Below are 22,676 nucleotides of genomic sequence, written 5' to 3'. Positions count from 1 at the left end.
AGTCAATAGTTTTGGTCAACCTGACCCGAATAAACTCTTCAAAGGGACGTTAAACGTGAAGCTAGGAGTTAATAGGCTAATTGTTTTTATTTTAAAGCTTTTGTATTTGGAAACTGATTTTTTTTTCCTTTAATTACTTTAAAGGAAACCTTTTTCCAAGAACACTTGCACACAATTTTTATTACAACTTTTTTTTGCCTAGTTAGATTTTGGCAGATGCTTCATTAGGCTGTGGTTTCCGGGTAGCAGGGACGTTGTGAAATCTTCAACCAAAATAAATAGACAGGATCAAGGATCAGCCAAGGCTGGTATTAAAACACACTCAGCAGCAGCTTGTCTTTGAATACATTTCCCTGAGGCGTCTTCAGATCTTATTAAAGAGCATCTTTCAGATGCAGGTAAATATCATCTACTCACAATCTTTTCCAATGACTTAAAAACACAAAGTTCTCAGCCAGGAGCAGAAAGTGAAAAAAGTTAATTTATTATTTTACTCTTTTTTTTTTTTCTTTTCATGCTTTCTAAACTTTTGCCAAATCTTTCAACAGAATGTAATTTCCGTAAAGTTGTGAAATCATCTGCCAAAATACAATACAATCCGATCAGGGTTCAGCAGAGACATAGAGACGGCGTGCACAGCGGAGGGACCTCTCCGAAGATATCCTCCTGGGCTTTGTATCTTTTATGAAACACATCTGTCACTTCTTGGTAAGTAAAGTCAGTTTACTTTGTATTGTTCTTCAAAAGGACCCTGCTGTGTATTTTCAATAAGTATACTTTGAGCTAATATTGAGATGTTAAGAGTTATTTATCATGTGGATTTCCAATTTTGACATGCTTGCTGTACTATTATTGGGGAATTGTTTTATATATATAGAATGGTCATTTTTTATCTCTAGTGGTTATTTGGGTTTTACTGGAATCATTTAGAATCTTCAAATATTAACTGCTGACAGAGATAGATTCTCAGCTACACTGAGCGATCATAGCTTTAAGTAGCAGAACCAGTACATGTGCATTTAAGACAATGAGAATAAAAGCTCAACCATTGTGCAGCACTACTAAGAATCAAACCCAGCATGCTGGGATTCCACTGTAATTGGTCATTTCCAGCTCAGAAACTCGGGCACAAAGGTTCCTCTAAAAAAGGAAAAAAATAAACAATATTTTTCAAATTTTTTTATATGAAATCCCCCCCCCCCCCCCCCCAAAATGTAAAAATCTAAATTTTTTTACATTTTTGGCCAATTTGTTTTCTGCTACCTATGTTTGGTAAAAAAAATCACAATAAGCGTATTTTGATTGGTTTGCGCAAAAGTTATTGCGTTTACTAACTAAGGGAAAGATTTCTGTCATTTTTGGTGGGTTTTTTTTAACGAGTAATGGCGGCGATCTGCGATTTTTTTTTGCGGGACTGCGACATTGCGGTGGACAGATCGGACCCTTGACTGACATTTTTGACACTTTCGGGGGTACCAGTGACATTACTACAGTAATCAGTGCTATACATATACATATACTGTAAAAATGACACTGGCAGGGAAGGGGTTCATTTTTATTGGTGATCAAGGGGTTAATGTATGCCTGGTGCTTACCAACGTGTGTGGGGGGAGGTGACTGAGTGACACAGGGACAGATCGCAGGTTCAGCTATGCTGAACCCTGTAATCTGCCCCTGTCTGTCACTTAGGAGATCCGCCCGCTTTGTTTACACAAGCGGGCGGATCTCCACACTCGATTCCCCGACGATCAGGGAAGAGCGGCGGTGATCACCGCCGCTCCTCCCCTGGCCCGACTCCCGCTGTGACTGAATACAGTGGGAGCGAGCCTCCAGCGGCGCGCGCGCGCCGCCCACAAGGGGAGGAGTCCAGCGACGTAAGTCTACGTCGCTGGACGATAACTAACCACTTTGCCGCAGTACAGTCAACGTGACTGGTCGGCAAGTGGTTAAACAAAGGTTCCTCTATCTCATGGTCCCCCACAAATTAACCCTCTCTGTAACCCCCCTGTAACTCTAAGGGCCTGTGTCATTCTCATATAATTCAATAAGAAACCAACACTGGCTTAAAGCAGGACAAAAAGAGGTTAACTGCAAGTCAAATGCACCTGACTTTGAATTCTGAATGATCTCAGAAGTGTGTGAAATTCCTGCCATCGACAGAAGCTTAAAGCCAGTCAACACAAACTGTAAAACATTTTTTTCATTCTCACATTACCATCTTTGCAGTTGTATCCCTAACACTGGATCTCCATGTAACCCTATTAATACCCTTCCCTTTAACCTTCACACTAACCATCTCTGTTCTTCTAACACTCACCCTCCCTAAAACCCTAACACTAACCCTCTGTGCAACCTAACACCAACCCTCCCTGTAATTCTAACAATAACCCTCTGTGCAACCCTAACACTAACCCTCCCTGTAACTCTAACACTAACCCTCCATTTAACTACCACACCAAACCTCCCTGTAGCCCTAACACTAACCCTCTCTGCAATCCTGACACTAACTCTTCCTGTAACCCTAACACTCACCCCACCTGTAACCCTAACACTAACTCTTCCTGTAACCCTAACACTCACCCCACCTGTAACCCTAACACTAACCCTCATTTTAACCTTTACACTAACCCTCTGGTGGGAACGAGATCACCTGCTGGTGGTTCTGTGGTTTCTGAACCAGAAGTTTGTAGCTTAAGTGTCCACCAGCAGGTGTCTCCCAGCAACCAGCAGATTCCAGCAAATAATCTCCACCTGATGCTGGTAGACTATTTAGTCCCTCCTCTACATTTCCTTCTTACTTCAGTGTTTTGCCTGATAGCCAGATACCACTTGCTGATTTATCCTGAGCCTAGATCTTGATCCTGCTTATGTTCCTCCTCTGCCCTGTACCTGTATCTAGTACCCTGCTACCTCATATCTGCACCCCATGTTCCTGATTCCAGTCTTGGTTTCATGGTTGGCTTTCTGACAGTTCCCTGTACCTCCACTTTTAAATGCCTGCATTCGCTATTCCTGACGCCCTGCCTGTTCTCCTAACACTCACCCTCTCTTCAGTCTTAACATTAGCCCTCTCTGCAACCCTAACACTAACCTGCCTTGTAAGCCTCACACTACCCCTCCCTGGTAGCTTAACACTAAATCTAGCTTTACCTTACTATTCACCCTCCCTGTACCCCCCCCCCCCCAAAACCCTATAACTAACGCCCTGTTCTCCTTACACTTACCCTTCATGTATCCCTAACACCAACCACCTCTGGAACACTAACCCTAAATTATATATACTAACCCTAATACTTACATCCCCCCCCCAGTGGTCCTCACACTAGCCCTACCTGTAGTCCTAACTTTCACACTAACCCAGCTTATAACCCTAACCCTCCCTGTAGTCCTCATACTAGCGTTTCCACTAACCCATCTTCTAACCCCCATTGTGGCTCTCCTACTAATCCTCTCTGCAGTCCTAACACTAACCTGCACACTAACCCTCTATGTCACTACCTTTTCTTTTCTCCTCAACCATCCCGCACCCCCCCCCCACCCCCTACACTTTGCTTGAGGATGGACCACTGTCCAGAACTTGCTCAATATGCAATGGAGCTACTGGCCTGTCCTGCTTCCAGCATGCTTTCCAAACGGACATTCAGTGCTGCTGGATGTTTTGTGACAAACAAAGGAGTGTGTCTGTCTACAGACTCTGTTGACCAGCTGACTTTCATCAAAATGAACCAGTCCTGGATCAACAAGAGCTATCAGACCCCTAATGCTGATGTAACAGATATAATTTGCTAGGGGTCTGCCATCCCTTGAAGACTGCATATGCTGCCTATCATATTCCTCTACCTTGATTCTGCTAGCTTCTAACAATGTTTTTGGTTTAGGTTACTACCAACCCCCATGGCCTAATTTTTCTGCACTTGTATGACAGGTGCATACAATTTAAATGTAGTATGTCATTTTTAACAGCAGGCCCTGTCCCTGTGCCCTGCTAGCTGTGAGGGTTTATGGTGTTCAGGCACCACCAACACCAAAGGCCCAATTTGTGGCACCTATGTAATACATGCAATTTCAAATTTGTATGGAATTCTTACCAGCAGGTCCCATTCCTGCTCCCAGCAAGAGTAACTGTGAGGCGTTGGTTACAGTGTTCAGGCACCACCTACGGTAAAGGCCCAATTTTTGACACTTGTATAGCACATGCAATTTCAAATTTGTATGGAATTCTCACCAGCAGGTCCCGTTCCTGCTCCCAGCAAGAGTAACTGCGAGGCCTTGGTTACGGTGTTCAGGCACCACCAACACCAAAGGCCCAATTTGTGGCACCTATGTAGTACATGCAATTTCAAATTTGTATGGAATTCTTACCAGCAGGTCCTGTTCCTGCTCCCAGCAAGAGTAACTGCGAGACCTTGGTTACGGTGTTCAGGCACCACCTATGGCAAAGGCCCAATTCTTGGCACTTCTATAGCACATGCAATTTCAAATTTGTATGGAATTCTTACCAGCAGGTCCTGTTCCTGCTCCCAGCAAGAGTAACTGTGAGGCGTTGGTTACGGTGTTCAGGCACCACCTATGGTAAAGGCCCAATTTTTGACACTTGTATAGCACATGCAATTTCAAATGTGTATGGAATTCTTACCAGCAGGTCCCGTTCCTGCTCCCAGCAAGAGTAACTGCGAGGCCTTGGTTACGGTGTTCAGGCACCACCAACACCAAAGGCCCAATTTTTGGCACTTCTATAGCACATGCAATTTCAAATTTGTATGGAATTCTTACCAGCAGGTCCTGTTCCTGCTCCCAGCAAGAGTAACTGTGAGGCCTTGGTTACGGTGTTCAGGCACTACCTACGGCAAAGACCCAATTTTTCGCACCTGTACAGCACATGCAATTTTAAATTTGTATGGAATTCTTACCAACAGGTCCTGTTCCTGCTCCCAGCAAGAGTATCTGCGAGGGCTTGGTTACGGTGTTCAGTAACCACATACGGCAAAGGTCCAATTTTTGGCACTTGTATAGCACATGCATTTTCAAATTTGTATGGAATTCTTACCAGCAGGTCCCATTCCTGCTTCCAGCAAGAGTGACTGCGCAGGCTTGGTTAAGGTGTTCAGGCACTATATACGGCAAAGGCCCAATTTTTGGCACTTGTATAGCACATGCAATTTCAAATTTGTATGGAATTCTTATCAGCAGGTCTCGTTCCTGCTCCCAGCAAGAGTAACCGCAAGGCCTTGGTTATGGTGTTCAGGCACCACATACGGCAAAGGCACGATTTTTGGCACTTGTATAGCACATGCAATTTCAAATTTGTATGGAATTATTACCAGCAGGTCCCGTTCCTGCTCCCAGCAAGAGTAACTGCGAGGCCTTGGTTACGGTGTTCAGGCACCTACTACAGCAAAGGCCCAATTTTTGGCACTTGTATAGCACATGCCATTTCAAATTTTTATGGAATTCTTACCAGCAGGTCCCGTTCCTGCTCCCAGCAAGAGTAACTGTGAGGCCTTGGTTACGATGTTCAGGCCCCACCAACGGCAAAGGCCCAATTTTGGCACTTGTATAGCACATGCAATTTCAAAATTGTATGGAATTCTTACCAGCAAGTCCCGTTCCTGCTCCCAGTAAGAGTAACTGCGAGGCCTTGGTTACGGTGTTCAGGCACCACATACGGCAAAGGCCCAATTTTTGGCACTTGTATAGCACATGCAATTTCAAATTTGTATGGAATTCTTACCAGCAGGTCCCATTCCTGCTCCCAGCAAGAGTAACTGCGAGGCCTTGGTTACGGTGTTCAGGCACCACCTACAGCAAAGGCCCAATTTTTAGCACTTGTATAGCACATGCAATTTCAAATTTATATGGAATTCTTACCAGCAGGTCCCGTTCCTGCTCCCAGCAAGAGTAACTGCGAGTGCTTGGTTACCGTGTTCAGGCCCCACCAACGGCAAAGGCCCAATTTTTGGCACTTGTATAGCACATGCAATTTCAAATTTGTATGGAATTCTTCATGCTTGTGCGAAATGTAATGCTACTTTTGACATCAATTTGTTCCCCATATTTTCCAATGATAACCATGCATATTTGTACGACTTAAAGTTGCAGCGACTTCAAAGTAGTTCATGCACTGCTTTGGTCCAGTTTTCATGCAACTTGAGGGCTATAGACTTCAATGGTAATCTTTAAAAGTGAAAAGTCGTACCTGAATATTATATAGTGTAATAGTTGTGCAACAGTTGTCCATTATCATTGATCAAAACCAAATTCGTATCCAAGTTCCACCCATCCAAAGTTGCTTCAAAGTTGCACTTCAAAGTTGTGCAACTTTGGAGTCAAGTGTGAATGGAGCCTCAAGCATACTGTAGTATGGCGTCCGTAGCATTGGCTAAAATAAACCACCTAATCTTCCTCTTCCAGTTGGGTATTCTATAGTTTGGCATTGTACTTTCAGTTTAGGTGGGCAGATGGACGAGGATCGCACAGGAGGCATTTTATGTAACTAACAAAATTGAACAATAAAATCAGGAACTCTCACACTTTCAGAATAAAAATGATTAGCAAGACAAATGCGTTTCAAAACTGTTTACAGGTTCTAAAAAATAAAAGATAACGCAGCAGCTGGTCCCTCGGCTCACAGGTGTAGTCCGCTCACACTTCTAAATGGAAATGGAATTTATGGCTGGCATGAGGTTAGACAGGAGATAAGGATGTATGACTTTCACAAGGCATGCTGGGATTTCACTGTAATGGAAAAAGTTCACATCGGGCTCTGCAGTTACTAGTATCTGTTGTATCATCAAATGAAAATAGTTTACTTCTAAAAAAAAAATGATTTATCGCATGAAGTTAAAAATTAATGGGAAACAAGGATCTTTTACAGTATTTTTTAGATAAATAAGGGGATTTTATCATTGGGTGTTAATCTCTAAAAAAATAGTTTCTGTGTATAGTTTGTAAATATTTTCCCCATTTTGTATTCTGGCTTTACTTTCCTGCTGTGTACTCCTGCACAGCACAGCTACTGCTCTGCTTCTCTCTCTGTGCGCGTTGGGCCTGTGCTGACCTGTACAAAGACGATAAGGGTAATCCTCAGTTTAAATCGGCTAAATACTTTCCAAGATAAAACAAAAGGTGGCAAAGTGTTACCGTTTTTTGTTTTTATAAAGCAGCCACAGCTTGAGTAGAAAAGCCAGTCCTTCTATGGTCTCATTTGTCAATTGAGAGATTTCAATCCCGTGATCACAGTTGTCTCCTTTTTTTTTCTTTCCCCATTATAATTACTGTCATAATCTATATTTCCCTGTTCTTTCATGCCCAAAACTCCCTTTTTATGCTTTGCTACCGGGCATTACAAACTTTGTACCCTGTTATATATACTGTATTATGATGTACACAAATTGCCCTATCGGTACCTACTGGTCTTGTGCAGGGACATTGTTCTTGGAGGACTATTGGTTCCCCAGATGGTAATTGATACGCCTCTTTCTACTATTTGTTGCTGTGGATTTCTAGTGAATTGGCAAATGGATTTATGGGCACAAATGTTCTGTCTTTGTTACTGTAAACTTTTTTTCTTTCTTTGTATTGAAAATTCTTACTTCAGTAAAAAGAGATTATATAAAAAAAAAAAAAAGAAAAGCCAGTCCTCCGCCAGCATGCTGCAGAGAATGACCCTAGCTCCCTCTGCATTAAAGCAGTGGTCCCTCTGCAGAGATCTGACATGTTCCCTGCTAAGTCATTGGTAGAAGTCTCCAATCAGCAGTAAAGATGAGCATTGCACATTTATTACAGTGCTACAGATCTGGCTCAGCAGTTTGCACATCAGACCCAGACCTCTGCAGAAACGCTGCTGTCTTCATGCATAAAGCAAAGGTCCATCTCTACAGTTCCTCTCTGAAAGTTCATTTGGGCTTTAAAGTTAAATGCAACACAAGTTTGTAATCAGGGATAGGACTTTTTAGGCATTGAAGTTAAAGCACAATTAGAATTGTTCTAAAAGCATACAGACTTTATTAATACATAATATATTCTAAAAACAGATGCAAAGAAAATCTGTCCATCATATTATAGCATGACAAATATATGACATGGTAATCAAAAGGTGTGTAGCACCCTCCTAGGTAGGTGCTAGAGAGAGAGCATAGTTTTTGGCTCTGTCTGCCTATCAGAGGAGCAGCAGGGTAATCCATATTGCTTTCTGTTTACCAGAGAGCAGGATCTGTGAGATAGGTCTGTTCTGTGTGCTCAGTGTGTGATTCACTGGGTCTAGATAGTGTTTCACACTGGTCCAATAGGACATGTTGGACAGTGGGAGGAAACCTGACCAATGGGTACACAGGTTTTGATAAAGTCCCAGTGATTGGTAGAGACCAGCTGCCTCAGTGCATTATGGGATACTGTATAAAAGCCAGGAGCACATGTGCTGCGGGGTCTTTGGCTGGAGAGCCCCGGAAGGAGGGTGGTGGCTGCCTCCTCCTCTGTAGCAGTGGCACATGGTCACAGGCAGTCGGCCTGGGGACCAGAGAAAAAGAACTGAACCCAGAGGTCCAGGAGAACTGACTGGAGGGGTAGAGACACTGGAGACCCTCAAAAAACAGTATCGTGATTACAGGGGATCATGTCTCGGGGCCTGACCTGAGGGGGGCCACCCCGGTGTAGGATAGTCAGAGGACGGTGTCAGTCTGTGGAGTGAAAGGGGATACTAGACAGGTATCACAAAGATAATCTATCCGATTGAGTCGTCTGTACAGAGACTTAACCTAAATTCATCTAGCAGCAAGATGAATCTGCAGCCAGGCTGCATCTTCAGATAGAAGTCCGCATCAACTGTGAATAGTTCAATTTGGAGTATCCCACTCTCCCCTTCTCCCATCCCTATTTAAAATAAAACACCAAAACAACTACATACCCCTGGACTGATCGTTGACTGAGCCAAGAAGTAAAGTGTTAATCTGTGAATGCCAGTGTTGCTAACGGTAACCCAGGGGGGCCCGAGAGTGTATTAGCCAGCAGTCCTCAAAAAAGCGGTGCTACAGGTGAAACCACCACAAAGTACAAATCTTTAGCATATCACAAATGCGTATCTTGTAAGAATGAGCCCCAACGCATTTTACCTCTCAAGGAGTAGGACTCTTCTTCAGGGGATTAATACATTGGTGAAATAATGATGACAACATATGAGTTAGGATGAGCATTTTCACCAATAGCAACCCCATGGGAATAGGGCCGGAACAGCACAAGGGAGATCCGGAATAGTATAAGGAATGTCTAAAGGTCTACATTCAACCCAAAAATCCTAAAAACGTGAATATTATGGCAAAAAGAAAGATCAAACTTGCAAGACTGATCAGTGATGTTACACTTAAAGTGGAAGTAAACCCTCAAATATACCCAGTGAAGTGAACAGTCTCAGATGATACACAGAGATGAGACAAATCTCCCTACATAAGTTTTACATTTATATCTGCAGTCTTCAACTTTCTATATTCTTTAGGAAGTGCAAATCCTGTTACAAATGTTTCTTCCTGTTTCAGCAGTGGGTGTGGAGTCTGGGCATACACTGTGTGTGAGCTGATTGGTGGAAAGGCGCACACAGCCCCCTCCACATAGGCAGATGAACAAAAAAACTGGCAGAGCTGTGAATAGACAAGCTCTCTACTTATCTGTCTCTAAGTTCCCCCTCCCGACACAAATTTTCAGCTGCTTCTATCTCCTGTGTTGGAGAACTTGTCATAAATTATCATGCTGATAACAGAGGAACGGAGCAGCAGAAAGACACGAGACTTAGGGCTTTGGAGAGAGATAAGTAAACACTACAGATATATGTACCCAGGTCAGATTTCATGAACGGGGTTTACATCCACATTAAGGTTACATTTACACACGATCAGAAAATCGTACAAAAAATACTGCTTTCAAAGCGATCATGCGATAATCTGATTGTTAGTACACATTTTTCGTCCGAAATTTTCTCAAGGGCTTTAAAGTGGAAAAACCTCAGTTAAAAATTAAGTTTGATAGTGAAATCAATAAAAGATGCATAATGTGGTCCAGAAGGCACCCTATGATGTTATACACAAGGAAAGAAATATTGGCCTGTTCAAGTGACTCTGCTTTTCCTTTCCTTGTGTATATCATCATAGGGTGCCTTATGGACCACGTTGTAAATCTTTAATTGATTTCACTATTACACTTCATTTTTAATAGCGCTTTTTTCCACTTCAAATGCGACATCACCAACCAGTCTTTCAAGTTTGATCTTTCTTTTGGACAACTTGATTAGGTTTTTAGGATTTTTGGGTTGAATGCAGACCTTTAGGCGTCCCTTGTGCTGTTCCAGAGCTATTCCCTTTGCGTTGCTATTGGTGATCGCACTCATCCTAACTCCTACGTTGTCATCATTAATCCACCACTGTATGAAGTCCCTGAAGAAGACTCATACTCCTTGAGAGTTGAAAACGCGTTGGGGCTCATTCTTACAGGATACGCACTTGTCATGTGCTGAAGATTTGTATTTTGTGGTGGTTTCGCCTTTTGAATACCATATGATATATCTGCCACTGCCAGTGCCATCCTGTAATATGCTGACCAGATTTACTTTGTATTTGTTTCTAGAATATATTATGTAGTGATGAAATCAGTATGCTTTTAGAACAATTCATATTGTGCTTTAACTTTGGTGCCTAACAGGTCCTATTCCTAATTCCAAACTTGTGTAATAATTTTGGGATGAGACGTTTCAAAAATGATTGGCTTCATGAATAAACTCTCTTTTGAAAGTTAAATGCAAACATGGATGGACATGTGTTCTCTACTGTGTAGCCAGATTAGGAAAATTTCCAAATTCCCAACTGGGTCAAGTAAAACAATAAATTGTTTTTTTTTTTTTTAGTAAATTAGGGGGTGGCTAGAACCCAGGTCAGATTTTGGGGGGGGCTATTACCACTCCAATGTATGGCTCTCTCTGCAGCAGCTGAAACCCAAGGAAGGGAGGGGAGAAGAAACCAGCTTTCAGCTGCCGATCACCCTCCCTGCCCGCATATGATTCGCCCTGCTGCCTGGGCCGATACAGGAGGACCGGTGGTTCCCCCGTTATTCACCACCCTGATTGCATGTGACATACTCTGTGCTATCCCACCTCTACACTATGCCGTACATGGCATACTCTAGACGTACCTACTCTGTATGCTGTGCTGTATGTGACGTACTCGTGGCTGCCTCACCCATACACACTACTGTATGTAACATAGTTACATAGTTAGTGAAGTTGAAAAAAAAACACCAGTCCATCCAGTTCAACCTATGATGTGTGTGTGTGTTTTCTGTTCATTGTATACCCCTGTATGTTGTGGTCTTTAAGGTGCCCGTCTAATAGTTTTTGGAAACTATCGATGCTCCCTGCTGATACCACTGCTTGTGGAAGAGAATTCCACATCCTTATCGCTCTGACAGTAAAGAACCCCTTACGCAGTTTAAGGTTAAAACGATTTTCTTCTAGTTTTAGTGAGTGGCCACATTTCTTATTGTATTCCCTTTCTCTGAAAAGTTTGTTCCCTATGCTATGTAACATATTCTTGACTGCCTCACTCTATACATTGTGCTATATATAATCTACTCTAAGATGCCCCTCTCAGTATACTCTGATGTATGTGACATACTCAGGGCTTCCCCACCTTTACACAGTACTATATATGACCTCTGAAGACGTCATACGCTCTGACGAAACGCGCGTCAGGTGGAACACACGACGTCAACCCGGAAGTGGAGCCTGTTAGCAAACCGCTCTCCACGCTACAGGCAGATACCGGTGGACAGCTAGCAGCTTTTTATGCAATTTTTATCCATGTTTTGCTACTTACCTTAATAAATAATACTTTTTAACGGTACTGCACCATCCGGAGCCTCTTTTTTCTTCTCCCATATCCAAATTGGAGGACCTCAGGAACTCGATCCATTTATCTTGGAGAATCCCGGTCTAGGGGAACCTGAGCCCAGCAGTCACCTTTTCCCTGACCTGGATGGTCATAAAGCACTACTGGTCTCTTTGTCATATGACATTTGAGACCCACCACATCTGGTGAGTTTACATCCTATTTCTCCTTTGAAAGTCACCTTTGTGATTGGATCTCCTGGATCATTGGAGGATTCAGCACCAAGCACTGGCACTTTTTCCTGGCACTTTCTTTGGACTTTTTACCACACAGTCACTTTTGAACTACTTTGGACTTCACTTGGCACTATTAATACACTTATCCATATACTTTGTTATTTATTTATATATATATATATACTGTCTTACTGTGCATTTTAAGGGCATATATTTTAGCTTTTATGCTTTTAGATTGGTATTTTATTCTTATTTGCATTTACCAGCAAGCGCTATATTATCCCTTTTAGCCGGGGGGTTTTCTTACACAGTACTATATATGACATAATCCGCCCCACTCCTTTCATAGTGCTGTACATCAGTGGTTCTCAACCCTGGCCTACAGGGCCCACTAACGGGTCAGATTTTAAGTATTACCTTGGGGAGATGCAGACTAGAGTACTGCAATCACTGAGCAGCATATGATATCACCTGGGATGTATTTCAGTTATCTTGCAAATCTGGCCTGTTAGTGGGCCCTGTAGGCCAGGGTTGAGGACCACTGCTTTACATGACATCCATTGGACTGCCCCACTCCATACACTATGCTGTATGTGATATAGAGTAGTGTGCTCCTCTCTGTACACTGTGTTGTATGTGACATTCTCCAGTTTGCTTTTCTCTTTACAGTAATACAGCCAGTTCAAACACATTAAAAAAAGAAAGTGAATTTTTATAGCAACCTGTGGAAAGGTTTAACCTCACTCTGTAAACCTTTCCACAGGCTGCAATAAAAACTCACTTTCTTTTTACTGTTACTAAATCCAAGAGCCTGCATTCTCTATATCTGGTCTCCCACAGTATACAGAACGTAGAAATGCAATTATTTTAGTAAATATAAACTGCTAAATACCTTTTCTCATCAGCAGAATATAGCAGTTTTGTGACTTCTGTGAGTGTCTGGTAAAGCTTGTAGGAGGAGTTTTCATTATCTTCTGACTGTCCTATGAGGCTGCAGGACCCTGATCCTCTGTCTGGACAGTGCTGATTGGCCCTGTGCTGATCACATACACCATCCTAAGAAATAAAAAAAAATGTTTTTTCAGTACACACTTATGGCGCTTTTCCACTGCATGGAACCGAACGGTTCGGCTCGCTTTTGTGCTTTTCCACTGCTGGTACCGCATGGTATGGTGTAGGAGCGGTTTGGTACGGTACGGTACGGCGGCGCTTTTCCACTGCATGGAACCGAACGGTACGGCTCTCAAAAACAGTACCACCTCGATTGTGGTTCCAACAGGTACCATACCCGGTACCATATCCCACAATCCTTTGCATGCAGTCACTACTAGCCACTGATTGGTCAGAGAATCGTTGTTATCCCACCCACTTAACTTTAGTACTACTTTAGTGGAAAAGCAAACCATACCGTACCGAACCGTTCCAACACCGTACCATGCGGTACCAGCAGTGGAAAAGCAAACCGGGCATAGCAGGGCCAAGCAGGGCCGAGTAGAGCCGAGCCGGTACTTGCAGTGGAAAAGTGCCATAAACTGAGCATGTGCAGAGTACCCCCAAGGCTCTTTATTATCAGGAGATGGTTTGGGGACAGTGGAAGAAGGGAAGGATCAGAGAAGACGGGATCAAATAGCCTTTTTTTACACAATTCGCAGGATTAACCCCTTAGGTTCCACAGTGAGTATAACAAGCGTGCTTTACTGCATATACAGACTGAATTTACTGTTGTGGGCACTGGCTTGAACCGTGTTTGAACTGGCTGTTATGAAGGTATTTACAGACTGGAGATGCTTAGAGCAATTTCGGGAAGATTCTGTGAAAATTTGTCTAAGGTTTTTTTTTAACTACATAAACAACTTCATAGTGTTCTAAGTGCAAAGATGATTACTGATGACAGATAAAAAGAGATACCTGTCAAAACGATTTTCCAACTTGTTGACAAATCATTCTCTAGACATGATTGTTTTTCTGACATTTTATCAGTATAAACAATCATTTAACCTACAAGGTAATTATAGTGATAAAGTAAACCTGACACAAAAATGGGCAATTAAAAATGAGTTGATGACAACAAAAACATAAGCAGAGGTTACCTTGGATGAAAACCCACTTGTCAAAATCTTTAGCAGAAATATATATTGGCAGATGAAGTTCTAAATAAATCGTAACTTTTCCTTTTAAATTGATCTTGGCCCCACTCTTCTACCTTCTGAGATTTTAAAGTGGTCCCTTAGGCTCCATGTACACGGGACGTTGTTAAAAGTCCCTTTGAATGCTGGAATTTTTAGGACGTTTGAAACGTCCTTTCGGTCGTGTTTGTACCCACGTTTAGCGGGCGTTTAGCAGCGTTTGCGGGCGTTTGCGTTTAGAAGCGTTCCTAGAGGTCAAAAAAATTATTCCCCTTTAAAATGGAAAAACGCGAACGCTAAACGCGGGTCATCGCATTCAGACGCGTTCGGACGCGTTCAGACGCGTTCGGACGCGTTTGTGCATTTGAAACGCCAGGAAACACACGTTCGAACGCAAATAATTGCGTTCTAAAAACAGTCCCTGAATGCAACTGCCTGCAAATGACTGTAAACGACCATGTGTACATGGACAGATAAGATAACATGGAGCTGCGTTCAGGGGCTTCTGAAAAAAACGCCCAACTGCTCCTAAACGGCCATTTCCAGCGTCCCGTGTACATGGAGCCTTAATGTGATGATTGATGCCACTGACTTATGTTGACCATACACTTTATGAAAAATCGTCTGAACTTCGGTCATTTGGAGAGTTCGTTTGTTTTTTGGCCAGTTAATGGGCACAAATCTGTAATTGGTGAGCCAAAAAACAAAGGACGAGTTTGGAAATGTTCAGCCGAACGAGCGATAAATTGAAAGGTTATTGTGTTTTTAGTCCAGGCTGTTTCGGTATATGTGGAAAAACTAACAAAAAATTGATTCATTTATCTCCATTGAACAATGTATCGGTCATTACATGATGGCACGATCGTTTGCTCTCACGGCCGAGTGTTCGCTTTTCAAAAATTAGTTTGAGCCCCGGTTCACATTAGTGCGATCGCAGAGATCGCATGTAATTCAGAGCGCACTGCTCCTAAATTACCTGCGATCTCATGTGCGGTGCAAATTTCAGCCATACACTTTGTATGGCTGAATTTGCACCGCATCCGCAATAAACACGCACATGACCCTTTTTTTTTATCCGCAGCAGAATCTAATCTCATGGTGGTTTACACTAGTGCGATCCGATTCTGTGCGAACTTGCAGATCGCACTGCGATATGTGATCTGATCTGGGGGTGTCGTAACTTTTAATTGACACCCCCTGCGTATCGCATATGGCAGTGTGAACTGCCAGGGGTGCGGATGCGATGCGGGATCACGCTGCATATTCACAGCGTTCCCACACTGCACAAATGTGAACCGGCACTCAACGATTTTTCGTATTGTGTATGGCCAGCATTAGGCTGAGCATAGTAGGGTGGAAAACTGGATTACTGCATTCCAGTGTCACGTAAAACCGTCTTCTACTCTTCTTCAATTGCTTTTAATGTTTGAAATCATCATATGAAGGAATATCAACCGCACTTCACTGAGCTCCTCTTACAGTATTATTTATTAACCACTTAAGCCCCAGCCCTATTTCGGACGAGTTAAAACCAGTATTTTTTCCTAGAAAACTACTTAGAACCCCCAAACATTATATATATTTTTTTAGCAAAGACTCTTGAGAATAAAATGTCGGTCATTGCAAATTTTTTTGTCACGCGGTATTCGCGCAGCGGTCTTTAAAACGCAGTTTTTTTGAAAAATCACATAATCACATTTCACTGCATTTAAAAAATACTAAACAGTAAAGTTAGCCCATTTTTTTGTATACTGTGAAAGATGATGTTACACCGAGTAAACAGATACCCAACATGTTACGGTTTAAAATTGTGCTCCCCCCCCCCCCCCCCCCCCGTGGGATGGCGACAAACTACGGTCAATAGAGATCTCAATCGGCGACGTTTTAAATTTATTTAACGGTTACCAGTTTAGGGTTAGAGTGTAGCTCTTTTTTTAAAATTATTGCCCACGCTCTGGCGATTACGGCAATACCTCACATGTGTGGTTTGAACAGCGATTTCATTCGCGGTTCGACTTGCGTATACGTTTTTTTTGTGCGCGAGCTAACGGTGACGGGGGCTGCTAAATTTTTATTTATTTTTTTTCCTATTTATTTTTTCTTTTTTTTTAACTTTATTACAGGTTTTTTTTTAAAAAAAAATCTGATCACTTTTATTGCTGTCACAAGCAATGTAAACATCCCTTGTGACACCAATATGCAGTGACAGGTACACTTTATGGAGGGATCGAGGGTCTAAAAGACCCTCGACCCCTCCACTGCACTTCCATGTATGCAAAATGCCAAAAACTGCGTTTTTGCATACAGCCGTTTTTTAAATTTGCCGCCTTTTGCAGCACAGTAACCCGGAAGTGACGTCATGGACGTCGCCTCCGGGTTACGTCATCGGAGACCCGATCTATGACATTTCCGGCATTGATCGGGACTCCATCCAGCCGGCAAAGCCACGGAAGGCGGCGGGAGGGGGGGGGGACGTCCCCTCCCGCTCACCCAGGTAACGATCGAGCGGCTCCCGAGCCGCATCTGTCGTTACCGACGGAAAGCCAACCGTCGGCTCTAAACCACGGTACAGGGATGGTGCCTCTAGCTAGAGGCATCATCCCGGTATAATCCCGCAAAGTCTGCCGACGTACGGGTACGTCAGTATGCGGTAAGTGGTTAAGTTATACTGCGGCAGGCAGCCCCTTCTGCACAAACCGACGTAGGTATACGTCGGTCGTGCGCCTGCAGCTAGGGGGCAACAAAAACAACACACTGATGCGATGCGGGAGCCCTTGCAAATCCACTGCGGGTTCCCTCATCGCACCCAACTCGCATACAGTTCACACTGCCATATGCGAACTGCTGGGAGTGTCAATACAAATTTCATGACACCCCCAGATTAGTTTGCATATCGCAGTGCAAACTGTCAATTCGGATAGGAATCAGATCGCATAGGTGTGAACACCCATGCGATACAATTCTGGTGCAGACCAAAAAAAGGGTCCTGCGTGACTTTGGTCTGAATGCAATGTAAAATCAGCCATACAACCTGTATGGCTAAATTTGCTTTGCACAGACATCACATGTGATTTAGAGAGCAGTGCGGTGCGAATCACATACGATGTCTGACATCGCTATAGTGTGAACCAGCACTAAATTGGGCCTAAGGGCCAGTTCACACCTAAATCTTCTGTGCGATTTCTGTTTCAAAAACTCTCTGCATTTGCAATCTGCATTTGGGGTGTCATTAGGAGCAGATCCCGCACCCAGTGCATTTTGAATGTGGTATGGGAAACGCACAGAACACGGGTTTCCCATGCCGCACTATGGTGTGAACAAGCCCTTGAAACAGAATTGCTCTATACCCAAAAACTTAAAAACCTCTGGTCAAGAATGGAGTTCTTATCCCCATGTTGCATGCTTGCAGAGCAGAAAAGATAACTTGTAACATTGAATTTGTGTTTCTTTTTCAGACAATGAAAACCAAAATGACCGACCTGACCCCCCTAAACTTCAATTCAACTGAAAAGAAGAGCATTTGTATTTTTGGAACTGGGGACTTTGGCCGATCACTTGGATTTAAATTGCTACAGAGTGGCTTTAATGTGATATTTGGGAGCAGAAACCCTGCAGGGGCTAAATTGCTCCCCAAGGGGGTGGAAGTGCTTGGTCATGCTGAAGCGGCAGAAAAATGCCCACTGATCATTTTGGCTATACAGAGGGATCATTATAGTCCCTTTCTCAAGGAGCTTGAAGATGTTTTAGATGGAAAAGTCTTAGTGGATGTCAGTAACAACCTGAAGATAAACCAGTACCCACAATCCAATGCCGAATACCTTGCCCAGATGTTACCAGGGGCTAAAGTGGTCAAAGCATTTAACACGGTGTCAGCATGGTCTCTACAGTCTGGAACCCTGGATGCCAGCAGACAGGTAACTATTGACTATCACAGGAAAGCTGACACTTATATTTAGATATTTGCAACACTTAGAGCATGTTGAAATAGTTTTATCAATCACTACTATTATGTTCTGACCACAGTCATGTAAAGAAATACACATAGGGGCCAGTATAGGCATAAGCCAATCACTCTACCACTATAATTTTGGAGCATGAGAGTAAACCAGCACACCCAGAGGAGACCCATGCAAACATGAGGACACCATATGAACACCATGGGGTTAATTTACTAAAGTCAAATAGACTATGCAGTTCCACTCTGCAAGGGTATTGCCCCAGAGTGTAAGGGTATTTGCCCCAGAGTGTAAGGGTATTGCCCCAGAGTGTAAGGGTATTTGCCCCAGAGTGTAAGGGTATTGCCCCAGAGTGTAAGGGTATTTGAGCCAGAGTGTAAGGGTATTTGCCCCAGAGTGTAAGGGTATTTGCCCCAGAGTGTAAGGGTATTTGCCCCAGATCATAGTAAATAAGGTAAAGTTCCACTTTGCAATGAACACCCAATCACATGCAGGGGAAATTAAAAAAAAAAAAAAAAAAATTTTGGCTTGCACATGATTGGATGACAGAAGTCAGCAGGTCTTTCCCTGCTTTACTAAGGTCTTGCAGGGGTCTTCAAACTATGGGCCTCCAGTTGTTCAGGAACTACAATTCCCATCATGCCTAGTCATGTCTGTGAATGTCAGAGTTTTACATTGCATCATGGGATGTGTAGTTCTGCAACAGCTGGAGGGCCGTAGTTTGAGGATCCCACTCTAGATCAAATGCCTTTGGGGAGTTAAACTGCACTTGTAAAGTGCACAGTCTATTGGCCTTTAGTAAATCAACCCCTATGTGTCTCTGGCAGGCTTGCATTACTGTTAATTGAACGCCAGCACTGCAAGATCACTGTGCTGCATTGTACTCTAAAGGTAGAGCCATTAAAGGAAAATTCCACTTTCAATTAAAAGAAAATTAAAGCGCAACTCCACTTTTGTTGAGAAAAAAAAACATGCCCCTCTGGGTGATCTCTGTACATTGCAGGGATTTTAACAAACTTTGTTGCAGATTCCTACCTTTTGTTATTCTGAAGAAATCATTGTTTGTTCCTCTGTGCTGAGTGGGTCTAATGGGAGTGGCTTCATAATCATCTATCAGCTGCGGAAGCTGCAGAGCTCTAATGAGGAAAGCTGCTGGGCCTGCATCCCTATAGATGAGTTCCTATTGGGAGTATCGCACCAAAAATGAATTTTTTGTTGCAGGGGATGCCAAAAAATCGGACTTGTATCTTAGTGCAGACTTCTGGGAAAATTGGTGAGCCAATCACACAAGCAGGAAATTATGTTTCTGGGGTGTGGTCAGTATACATTCTGTGTACAGGACACCTCCAGACGGCCATTTTGCATTGCATTTTCAGAAAATGACAACAGCTGCAGATTGAAAAGGAAAGGTCATTTTTAATAACATTCAATTACAATATGATTTGTGTCGCAGTTGTATACGCTTTATTGTTCTTCCTTTATTTGCTGAATTTTTTCCCAATTAAAGTGGAGTTACCTTTTAACAAATGCAGTGGGTATGTCTGGTAAAGAACACTGGAGTTAAAGACCAGAATGCGCATTTCCATTAAGAAAAATATGTATCATATGCCATTTTTAGGTGAAAATTAGTTGAAAATCAGAGATCGACTATAAAGAAAAAATAAAAAACTTCAATAGGACTTTAAATTAGAATTCCACAAAAACACTTTTTTTATTTTCATATAAAGTTGGGAAGTTGGGGTCTAGTCTCATGAATTTTTCCCTAATGAATGCTATTATCCTGATAAGGAGATCCTTCACACTTCTAATCCTGAAGGGACAGCCAGATTACAATTTCCTGGTTCGCCTCTCCAGACTGTATTCTCCGAAAAATTCATCTTGCAGAGAAGGTAGAAGGGGTCCCAAAGCACCATTTATAGGTTATGTTGAGATTAACAACTCTGCAATTGAAAACTATAGAAATTAATATATTTATACCAGAGTACTTCTTTGCATACTAATATGTGAATTTTCGACTGCAGGTCTTTGTGTGCTCAGATGACAGCGCAGCCAAACAGGAGGTAATGGACATTGCCCGTGCCATTGGGTTGACACCACAAGATAATGGATCATTAGTGGCAGCTACAGAAATAGAGAATTACCCCCTCCAGCTTTTCCCTATGTGGAGACGACCCTTCTACCTATGCGCTGGACTAACTGTTCTTGTTTTTCTTTACTGCGTGGTCAATGACGTTGTCTACTCTAAGGTTGTCCTTGAAAAAGATATCACCTTCCGATTGGCCATCTCAATTCCGAACAAGGTGTTCCCCATTGTCTCTCTCATGCTGCTGGCCTTGGTCTACCTTCCAGGAGTGTTTGCCGCCATCATTCAGCTGTATCGTGGCACAAAATACAGCCGCTTCCCCAACTGGCTGGACCAATGGATGTTGTGTAGGAAGCAGCTGGGATTGGTTGCCCTGTCCTATGCCTTTCTCCATGCCATCTACACGCTGGTGATTCCAATACGATATTACGTAAGGAACAGGATAGCCACCCACACTATAGAACAGGTAGGTTGATTGAAGTTTAACCACTTTACCACCGGAGGATTTTGCTGTCTTACGTCCAGGCCACTTTTTGCGATTCGGCACTGTGCGACTTTAACTGACAATTGCGCGGTCGTGCAACGCTGTACCCAAACAAAATTTGCGTCCTTTTTTTCCCACAAACAGAGCTTTCTTTTGGTGGTATTTGATCACCTGTGCAATTTTTACTTTTTGCGCTATAAAAAAAAAAAAAAGCATAAATTTTGAAAAAATAACAATATTTTTCACATTTTTTTTATATGAAATTCGCCCCCAAAAAAATGTAAAAATGAACATTTTTTTAAATTTTTGGCCAATTTGTTTTCTGCTACATATTTTTGGTAAAAAAAAATCGCAATAAGTGTATTTTGATTGGTTTGCGCAAAAGTTATTGCGTTTACTAACTAAGGGAAAGATTTCTGTCATTTTTTTTTTTTTTTTAACGAGTAATGGCGGCGATCTGCGATTTTTTTTTTGCGGGACTGCGACATTGCGGTGGACAGATCGGACCCTTGACTGACATTTTTTACACTTTTGGGGGTACCAGTGATATTACTACAGTAATCAGTGCTATACATATGCACCGTTACTGTAAAAATTACACTGGCAGGGAAGAGGTTAATTTTATTGGAGAGGGAGGGGTTAATGTATGCCTGGTGCTTACTAACGTGTGTGGGGGGAGGTGACTGAGTGACACAGGGACAGATCGCAGGTTCAGCTATGCTGAACCCTGCAATCTGACCCTGTCTGTCACTTAGGAGATCCGCCCGCTCTGTTTACACAAGCGGGCGGATCTCCAGACTCGATTCCCGACAATCGGGGAAGAGCGGCGGTGATTACCGCCACTCCTCCCCTGGCCCGACTCCCGCTGTGACTGAATACAGCGGGAGCAAGCCTCTGGCGGCGCGCGCGCCGCCCACAAGGGGAGGAGTCCAGCGACGTAGGTCTACGTCGCTGGACTGGAACGAGCCACTTTGCCGCAGTACGGTCAACGTGACCGGTCGGCAAGTGGTTAAAGGAAATGTATACTAAGAGAAGTGTGGAGGCTACAATTGCTGACCTTCAAAGTATACTAGTTGCCTGAATGTCTCGGGTTTAGGTAATTTCTCAGTCACTGATGTGTTGCAAACCATAAAGCCTATTGGACCATTAAAGTACTGTTTAATGGTATTTACCATTAAAGTACAATAAAGTGTTTGTAAACCCTTACATATACCCAGTGAAGTGACTGGCCTCAGGTGATACACAGAGATGAAACAAATCGTCCCACATAAGTTGTACCTGTTTATCTACAGCCATCTTTCCCCTACTTCCGTTCAAAGTGCAGAACTTATTTAGGATCTGAAAAAGAAAATACATATTAGCCAGCACACCAAGGCTCTTGCAAAAGCAGTCCAAAAACTTCATTGAAGTTACGATCACATCAAAAAATAGTGCAACGTTTCGGAGCCGCACAGGACCCCTTCGTCAGGCATGCCATCACATGCCTGATGAAGGGGTCCTGTGCGGCTCCGAAACGTTGCACTATTTTTTGATGTGATCGTAACTTCAATAAAGTTTTTGGACTGCTTTTGCAAGAGCCTTGGTGTGCTGGCGAATATGTATTTTCTTGTAACTAATCCAGTTGCCAACTGGTGATCGCTTCAGCACCCAATATACACGAGCCTACAAACCAGGAAGGTGTGTGATAGGAATATGAACAATACTTATTTAGGATCTCTGAGCTCTGAAAAGCAGGGGATGGACAGCTGAAGTTAGATTAGTGAGGAGTGTGATGAGAGCTGATTGGGGGAAAGCTCCCTCCCCCATCACCATTTTTTTTTTAAACTCTCATTTCTTCTGCCAGGAAACTCCCCTCCATGTTAACCAATGTGTCTATGCACACAATCCCTTTTTCACGATTTTATAGGCATATACTCTTACAGGCAGA

At 42.9% G+C, this 22,676-nt stretch overlaps 1 protein-coding gene across 1 annotated transcript in view; it reads left to right on the top strand.

Annotated features, from left to right (window-relative positions):
• Nucleotides 1-238: 238 nt before the first annotated feature.
• Nucleotides 239-22,676, top strand: part of LOC309556050 (metalloreductase STEAP4-like) — a 35,291-nt gene continuing 12,853 nt past the window's right edge. Inside the window, exons 1-4 of the mRNA XM_082258342.1 lie at nt 239-398; nt 549-708; nt 17,682-18,140; nt 20,204-20,731. Coding sequence (XP_082114468.1) covers nt 685-708; nt 17,682-18,140; nt 20,204-20,731 — 1,011 coding nt within the window. The 5' untranslated portion in view covers nt 239-398; nt 549-684. The remainder of the gene's footprint in view (nt 399-548; nt 709-17,681; nt 18,141-20,203; nt 20,732-22,676) is intronic.

This window comes from Pelophylax lessonae (assembly GCF_965119305.1).
Source record: "Pelophylax lessonae genome assembly, chromosome: 5".
Lineage (NCBI taxonomy): Eukaryota > Metazoa > Chordata > Amphibia > Anura > Ranidae > Pelophylax > Pelophylax lessonae.
Note: the sequence above shows the minus strand (reverse complement) of the source record. Positions and strands in the feature narration are given on the sequence as shown.